Source organism: Gastrolobium bilobum, unplaced genomic scaffold (assembly GCF_033153095.1).
Source record: "Gastrolobium bilobum isolate Gb01-03AN ecotype WA unplaced genomic scaffold, APGP_CSIRO_Gbil_v1 utg34810, whole genome shotgun sequence".
Classification (NCBI taxonomy): Eukaryota; Viridiplantae; Streptophyta; class Magnoliopsida; order Fabales; family Fabaceae; genus Gastrolobium; species Gastrolobium bilobum.
This window is the reverse complement of record NW_026895720.1, coordinates 112808-121822: the sequence shown is the minus strand read 5'-3', so window position 1 is coordinate 121822 and position 9015 is coordinate 112808. Positions and strand designations below refer to the sequence as shown.

Sequence of the window (9015 nt, the reverse complement as noted above, 5' to 3'; positions counted from 1 at the left end):
TCTTCTAAGCTTCTGATGACCAATCTTAATAAGGGTTTCATTAGCCAATTGAATATTACCACAAGTATATGTAATGCGCCTAATGAGACCATACTTCGAGTTGCTAGTTTGATCAAAGATCGCCTTATTTCTTTCCCCCCACAAACACCAAGCTATCACCCTAAAATACAAAGGCCAAGTTCGATCAGTTTGAAACAGACATTTTAATCCTAGATTTGTCTGAATCCATAGGTGAAGATCCATGGAGAAAAAGTCACTACGGTTATCAGAAGGAACCCAATGCTCCCATAATTCCCTGGCACCAGGACAATCTCTAATGGCATGTAAACTATCCTCAAGATTATAATGACATCTCAGACACCCTGCATCTGTAGCCATGTGACGATGCACTCTACGAACATTAGTTAAAAGAGAACTAAAACTACCCTCATGTAATATAATTTAAACAAACTTTCCTACTCAAACAAAAATGCATATGGGTCCCATACATGTAATAAAAATAAAAAGTAAAAAATGATGGTGCGAAATCCAATGAGTCAGTAGGTAAAAAATCTTATATCATGTTACATGATACTCCTTTTTCCCTATATATATATATATATATATATATATATATATATATATATATATATATATATATATATATATATATGGGAAAAACATTTCTCAAGCAGCTTGAGATAAGTTTATCTCCGGCTACCCCAAAACTACGTCGTTTTATTTATTTATTTCCTTATATCAATTGATTTATCTTTGAATGGTTATGATTCCCTTTTCTCTCTCTCTTCCTTTAGCACCATTGATCCATCTTTGTACGGTTATGATTTAGTAGCTGGAGATAAGATTATCTCAAGCAGCTTGAGAAACGATAAGCGCATATACATATATATATATATATATATATATATATATATATATGTATGGGTTTAGTGGATGTACAGTGACTGCACCTAAGGATTGATGCAATCATATAAAACTACATCGTTTTATTGTGTGAAATCATTAAATACGGGGAATCATAACCATACACAAACGAAAATAAATTAAAACATTAAATATAGAGAATCATAACTATACAAAAGTGGAAATAAATATAGTATTTCTATTTTCTACATTTAATTTTGAACGCGAACTTCTTATATCTCAACCAAAACAACATAGTTTTCAGCTGACTGCACCAATGCTTATATACAGTCATATTACAAATCATTTTGCCTATATATATATAGGGTTAAGTTTATCTCATTTTACATGAGATAAACAATTTTTCTACACACACAAAAAGGTGGGTCCCACCACTCTTTTTTCTCTCTCCTCTTACGTATGGGTCCCACTTGTAATTTTATGTCTATAACATGAGGTAATCACTCTCCTACAACATAAGAAAAATATTTCCCATATATATATATATATATATATATATATATATATATATATATATATAAGGAAAAATTACTCTTATGCAACATAAGAGTAGTTTTATCTCCTACAGGTCCATCGAAAACCGTGACACTTTTTTTTTTTTTTTTAAATGGCGGATCCCACCACATGTGTATCTACAACATGAGAAAATATCTCTCACGCAACATAAGATTAAATGAACCTATATATATATATATATACATATAAATAAGTTTTAATATTTCTACAAAGAGTGTAGATAAGTTATCTACATTCGTTCTCAAAACGACGTCGTTTTGGGCTCAATGTAGATAAGTTATATACATTGATAAAAAAAAAAACGAATTCATATATATATACAAATGGTTCGTTTTTTCTACAGTCAATGTAGATAGAGACTTATCTACGAGCCCAAAACGATGTCGTTTTGAGACGAAAATCAATGTATTTTTGAGGCGAAAATCAATGTATTTTTGTAATTATAATTTATTTCAGGGTTATAATAGTCATTTTCATTATAATTTTTTAATTTTTCAATCCAAAACTACGTCGTTTTGAGAGCGAATGTAGATAACTTATCTACATTCACTTTAGAAACATTAAAACCTATATATATTGGGTTATGTTTATCTCACTTTACATGAGATAAACAACTTTTCTACACACATAAAAAAGAGTTGGGTCCCACCACTTTTTTTTTTTCTCTTCTTACTTATGGGTCTCACTTGTAATTTTATTTCTACAATATGAGGTAACTATTTTTCTACAACATAATAAAAATATTTCCCATATATATTTTGGTACATTTTTATTTTTAAAAGAACTTAGGGCTTGTTTGGTACACGAAATTCTTGTGAATTTTCAAAAAACTGAATTTTTCTAAATTTGTAATTTTCAGATATTATCATAAAATGAAAATAAAAATCATATTTCTGAAAATTGAAATTCCCATAATTTTTTTTTTTTCATCTATCAAACGCTTCTTTGAGACAATCCAAATCCAAAACCTTTTCTTTTTTAGGGTAGTTTATTAGGGTTTGCAACTCCGAACTCTGAATCTGAAGGCACCATGGGAAGGAAAGAGAAGCAGAAAACGAAGGCAATAGATCACCAAGAAAACTGTGAGGGAAACAACAATCTCGATGGTGCTTCCACGCCGTCGCTTGTGTTCAGCAGTGACGATGAGGAAGCAAACCAAGATCTGAGCCTCAAGATCGTCGAAAAGGCCTTGCGAATGCGTGGGGTGAAGCTCGCCCCCAACGACGATATTTCGAACGGTGACGGCGGTGTCGTTTCGTCTTTGCAGCAACCCGAACTTGCAGTGATGCAAATCGACGACGATTTGGATGGGCCGAATGGAATCGCTGCTTCTCAAGTGATGGAGAGTAAGAAAACGAAGTTGAGGGTGGAGTCCTATGATCAAAATGTATCTCTTATTCCTTGATTGGCTTTTTTTTATTATTTAAAATCGGGTTATTTTCTCTTTTTCTTGTTGTTTTCATGTAAAGTTGAAATTCGTTAGGGTTTGACTCAAATGGGTATGATTGAAACACACCCAAACTGTCCCTTAGGACATCCTTCATGTCTCAACCAGGTTATGATTAAATTGAAAGTCTAAACATTTTCTAAGAAGAAAACAAATGAACTGAAACAATGAAATATTTTTAAAAAAATTGCAGTGCAACATTTACTTAGAAAAGCTTATATGAAAATGTTGTTGAGATTTTTTAACTAAGAATCTGTTTTTGGATAAAAATGAATCAAATCAAAATGCCCACTTGGACAATTACATTTTGGGTAGTTTATCTTTTATCTTTTTTTTTTCCCAATGTTTTTCCATTTTCTGTAGGTTATTATAGCTGAAGAACCAGAGATGGACGGGACAATGAAAGCCACAGAGAATCATGAGTCTGTTGAAGCTAGTGTGGTTCAGATGGGCGACAACATTGTTCTACGAAAGCTGCTTGTGAGTTGAAAATTTTGATCTGAAATGTGATTTTGAAAATACTATGCCATGAGGAAGGCTTAGTTGGGTATATCACTCTGTGTTTCTGTTCTATCAGCGGGGTCCAAGGTATTTTGATCCTCCAGATAGTAGTTGGGGAACATGCTATAATTGTGGCGAGGAAGGTCATGCTGCCGTAAACTGTACCGCGGAAAAGCGAAAGAAACCATGCTATGTATGTGGCGGTTTGGGACATAATGCAAAACAATGCTCTAAGGTATGTCTACTTGCCATCTTTTTGTTTGTATATGAAGGCTTAAAGTGTTTTATTGAGATATGCTTGATGTTCTTGTAGTCACAGGATTGCTTTATCTGTAAGAAAGGTGGTCATCATGCTAAAGACTGTCCAGAGAAGCATATGAGTGCTTCTAAAAGCTTAACAATTTGTTTGAAGTGTGGAAATTCTGGGCATGATATGTTTTCATGTAGAAATGATTATTCACTGGATGATCTCAAGGTTGTTCTATTCCTTGTCCTTCTTTTCTTTTACTTGCAAATTTGCAAAAGTTTTTGGTTGAATTTACATAAGAATAATGGCTTACCTTGGATATGAATTGCTCAGTCAATGACGTTTTTACCTCTTTTTTCCTGATTAATTAGGAAATTCAATGTTATGTCTGCAAGAGATTTGGCCACTTATGTTGTGTCAATACTGCTGATGCAACACAGATAGAAATATCTTGTTACAAATGTGGTCAGTTGGGTCATACTGGTTTGGTAAGTTTTATTTAATGGTTTGTTGGCCTTGCCTGAGATAAGTATTTCTCTTTTGCATGATCTAAGCATATTTTTCTTGTATGATTCTTTCTTTACAAGGGAGTTTTGGTTTTTTTCATTAGGGGGTGTTTGGTACGTGAGTTTATTTTGGATTCCCGGAAAAGTGAGATTGGGAATGTTATTTTCCCACGTTTGGTAGAGGGATTTTAAAAATTTTCTCGGGAAAATAAGATTCTCAGTATTTATTTTTGGGAAGAAAAACACCATTGAAGAATACCTCCAGATAAGTGGTATTCTTGAATTCCCACCTGCTGGAAAAATTTGCCAATTATTTTGGACAAAAACTCTTCGTTCCTTCATTCCAAATTTTCCAATTCGTACCACCGGTCATCTTCGTGTCTTCGTCTCATTTATACGTTAAACAACCAGGCAGAACTAGAACTAGATAACATAATAAGTAATAACCACTAAACTTTGTGGCGTTTAGGGTTCTTCAGAGATCTAGTCTTGTTTGATGAAAGAAACAAATTTTTGGAATAATTCCTGAGCCTTCTGTTCGTTTGGGTTGAAAAGATGAAAGCAATGTTCCAAACCCCAATTCACAAGAAGCTCAGCATTCCCACACCATCCACTAAGCTCCTCAATATAATTCCTTCCGGCATTGAAGAAGTGGTCCTTCTTAGCCGCAAACACCAACACACACTCACACCCAAGCCTGCCAGATCCTATGTTTGGCCTCAGTTTCTATCTCCCTCTGAAGCTCCTTCACTCGATCCCTATCATTAGCAATGGCATAGGGTCTTCGGAGATAGAGCAATCACCTCTGATTCTGGATCTAAAAAATGAAAAAAAAAAGTGAGATGATTAATAAAAAAAAATTAAAGCTTGTTCACTAATATGGTTAATTTTTTGTTACCTGGCATTCCTGGAAGGTTTCGTTTTTTCTTGGTAGTGGGTTTTGGAGGTGCTATGTGATTACCAGAGGAAGAAATGGTAGCTTCCCTTGAATCTGTTGTTATAAGGCGTTCCTGGAAGGTTAGTTCTGTAAAAAGACCCATATTCCCAGCAATATTTGGCAATCAATTAAACATAGCATCAGGAAAATTGACCCAATATTCCGGGAATATTTTGGCCTACCAAACAACTTTTAAGTAACATTCCTGGGAAAGTCACTTTCTCACTATATTCCTGGGAATCATGATTCTCGGGCACCAAAAAAATTCTCCTCTACCAAACGCTCTCTTAGTGTTATCTTTTTCCATACTAAATAAAGTAAAATGTTTGCAGGTTTAAAATGTTATTAATGTAAATAAATGTGATTAAAACTAAGAAAAAGTTATAATAATCATTACCTAATTATTGCTTGGGGACATATATGGCAATGAAGAGCACCAAAGAAGGAAACCTATCTCTGTACCAAACCTAGATGCATCAATGACAGCACTTTGAACATCCTTTATTCCCTTCAATAGCTGTCCTTGGATTGCGTTAATTGTGATTTTCATCCCTAGGAAATGAAAGAGGAAAAGCACTAGGTAGTATATGGTAATTGGTAAGTTACAAGTGCTAGTTTGCATATGTTGTCCATATGATATATGCAGTCATGGCTAAAATGAAAGGATACTGCATCAACCTAACAAATGCATGGACACCTTCATATTAGTTACAGGGCATAGACATTGTCCACTGAATTTTTATGAATGAATAATTTTGATGATGAATTCATCATCAAAATTATTCATTCATAAAAATTCAGTGGACAATGTCTATGCCCTGTAACTAAGATGAAGCACTCCCTCCACTTTCTTCTTTTCATTGCCACAATGATTATCAATGTTTATCAACCCTCCACTTGTGAGGTGTAAGTTTACCATGTTTTGGTATTTTAAAATATCATCAAAAGGTGAATATATTACAAGAACTTTATTAAACAATAGTTAAATCTATGGCTAGCCGGATTGTTTCCTCAGATTACATGGAAGTGAGTATAATCTAGGTTATGATTGCTTTGCTATTGCGCGATAGATGTGGGTAGTGACGATTTGGATTAGCAGCGGTAGTAGCCATGAATTACAGTGAGATCAAGCCTTCCTACAGTAGGGAAGGGCAACTCCCCTCTCTCCCTCTATTTAGCTGGTCTTCCATGCATAATTTAAGGGGGTAAAATTGATTTTCAATCTCCTTTTCCTGATGTTATTGTTACACATTACCGAGTCCTATCTCTCTCAAGTCACTGCCTCTCTTTGACCCATTGTTCTCTCTCTCTCTCTCTCTCTCTTCCCCCTTTTCCGGCAATTCCACCAAGCCAACAATTTTATGGCTAGCCCACCACAGTTCCTCAGTTCGTCAGTTGCACTTCATTTTCTCATCTGCTTTGGAGTTATTTTACAATTTTCTGGCAAGGCCACATCTGTTTTTTCGTTTGGTTTGCCCTCTATTCACCACTTTGTTCCATGTTCTGGCAAGACCACCTCTGTTTTCTCTTCTGGTTTGGCCTCTGTTTACTACTTTGTTCCCTTTTCCGGCAAGGCCACCACTGTATGTGGGCTTCAATGTAGAGGCTATGTTTCTACTGGCTATCCGGCAGTGTTTTTTTAGAGTCAGCTGCTATATGCTGCTTTTTGAGATTTATAATTTTCAGTGTAGTTTGGGGTGGAGTGTCTTTTTGAAAAACCTTGAGGGGATGAGTGTAATTTGCTCAACTAAATATTACTGAACAATTTTGTTTTGAAGTTTGACCTGATACATGAAATGCTTCTTTTTAAATAAACTTTGTAGCATATATAAATTTGAGAATGAATTGGTGCCAGGCATGTTCAAGGTTGCGAGGTGAGACCACTGGTGCAGCCACACCTAATTCGTGTTATAGGTGTGGTGAAGAAGGACATTTTGCCCGGGAATGCTCAAGTTCTATCAAGGTACATTTCAGGCTAAGTATTAAGGTTACTATATTTTGTAATAGTTGTTTGGTAGTTGTTCTTATTGTTTTTTTATGTTTGGCATGATAATTATTTGTTTACCTCTGTGTCATAGAGTAAGTAGTTTGTTGGCTTCTGTATTTTCCTCCACAGGCAGGTCAGACCACTGGTGCAGCCACACTTCATTCATGTTATAAGTGTGGTGAAGAAGGACATTTTGCCCGGGAATGCACAAGTTCTATCAAGGTACATTTCAGATTACGTATTAAGGTCACTAAAATTATTATAGCTGCTTGCCTTTTCGTAATGTTGGTTTTTCACGTTTAGCATAATAATTTATTGCTTACCTGTATGTCTCATTGAGTAAGTAGTTTCTTGGCTGCTGTGCTTTTCTCCACAGGCAGGGAAGAGGGTTCGTGAATTATCAAACACAAAAAATAAAAGATCCTATAAAGAAAATGATTACATGGGACATAGGTCTGCACCTCATGATGTGGGTAAGGCTCGTAAAAAGAATTGGCCTCCTACAGAAGAAAGAGGATATACAACTCCCAAGAAATCAAAGAGTAGAGGTGGCTGGATGATGGAGCATCCTGCAGAAGGAGGTTTTACAACTCCGAATAAATTCAAGAGTAGGGGTGGCTGGATGACTGAGCATCCTGGGGAATTCTCTCCTTCCAAGCCCAAAAGAAGCAGTTGGAGGTCTCCGGGGACATCATCTACTAGAAGCACTAAAATTCATTCGTTTGGTGGTGGAAGTCATACTCCAAGTTCTAAATCTTCCAAGGCGTGGAAGGATCATGCTGGAACCTCAAAGTCCCAAGGATCAGCCAAGGCTTTTCATCATAGGTTTTCAGCATCAAGGTATGGCAATTCTAGTAGTGATGGACATAGAAATCACAACTGGTGGTAGCTTCCGAATATTCTGGATTTTGTTTTCTATTATTCCTTGTGTAAACACGTGAAAGGATATTTATGTTTTTCGAATTAATATTCATTTTCCCTTTCAGTTATTCGTTCAAAAATATGGTCGTAATCTTCCAATTCTATCTATCATTGATGGGTTGAAGGCATGTAACTTTCCTGTTAAAGCTTCATTTTTATGTTTGTATCGCTACCTTTGAATATCTTGCAAGTTAAGACGAATGGTGCGCTATGTTTATAACTTGAACTTATGGATCATTTACGAGCGCCATTTTTGGCAATTTTGGCTTTTGACATGGGGTATTTCTTTAATGCGATCGAGAATCTGAAAAATAAAAAGTTACACATTATCTTTTGGTTAAAAGTTTTGATCTGATGATAAGCACTTGCTCTTACTTTGACTTTTAGAAGTTGAACAGAACTATAAAACCAAACCATTGTCCCTTATTTGGTTTAGTTCTAGACCAAATTTATTGTGTTGTCAATTCATACAATTTCTTTAGTAATTATAACGTCTTCAGACAAGGTGTAGTAGCTGCCTTCTATCTCTCTCTCTCTCTCTCTCTCAAACTGTCTTTCATTCAAACTTTCGTCTTACGAAGCAATCTTCTATCTAAACAAAGCGAAATGTACTTTTCCTTTAATGAGAGAAGAGATTTTTTTGTAGCAACTAATTAATATTATGTTTTATCGGTAAGATATAATTATAATTTTAAAAGTTATTTTTTTTTTCTCATAAAGTTGTCTTACTCGTAAGATATACTTATAATTTTAAAAGTTATTTTTTTTCTCTTTTATCAGTTATATTTAATAGTAAGATATGTTAATTGGTAGTTGCAAAAATACTCTTCTACGTTAAAGGAGAAGTTGGGGATCCTTAAACAAAAGTAGAACGACCGTTTGTATGTATCATTAATTAAAATCATGAAAGATAATGTTAGCGGGCTTTACCCGGATTTGAAATTCTTACGATACAATTTGTGACCAAGGCTAAAACTTGACTTGCCTGGTGATTAGTTTCAACTTAGCGGAGAAATACCTCGTAGTCTT

At 35.0% G+C, this 9015-nt stretch overlaps 1 protein-coding gene across 2 annotated transcripts; it reads left to right on the top strand.

The window, feature by feature from the left end:
- The first annotated feature begins 2432 nt into the window (after positions 1-2432).
- Positions 2433-8170, top strand: LOC133294142 (uncharacterized). 2 transcript variants are annotated; one of them, XM_061492794.1, is made up of 8 exons: positions 2433-2827; positions 3251-3367; positions 3465-3623; positions 3702-3863; positions 4007-4123; positions 6934-7041; positions 7195-7287; positions 7442-8170. In XM_061492794.1, exons 1-8 carry the CDS (start codon positions 2471-2473, stop codon positions 7952-7954), a joined length of 1626 nt encoding a protein of 541 aa, XP_061348778.1. In that variant the 5' UTR covers positions 2433-2470; the 3' UTR covers positions 7955-8170. The 2 variants fall into 2 exon arrangements, with proteins under 2 accessions (XP_061348778.1, XP_061348783.1); XM_061492799.1 differs by lacking the exon at positions 7195-7287.
- Positions 8171-9015: the final 845 nt, after the last annotated feature.

Bases quoted from the DNA above. Each gene is read 5' to 3' on its own strand.
- LOC133294142 (XM_061492794.1), top strand. From the start codon at position 2,471: ATGGGAAGGAAAGAGAAGCAGAAAACGAAGGCAATAGATCACCAAGAA. The intron at 2,828-3,250 runs GTATCTCTTATT...CATTTTCTGTAG, and splicing joins TGGAGTCCTATGATCAAAAT to GTTATTATAGCTGAAGAACC. The intron at 3,368-3,464 runs GTGAGTTGAAAA...CTGTTCTATCAG, and splicing joins TTGTTCTACGAAAGCTGCTT to CGGGGTCCAAGGTATTTTGA.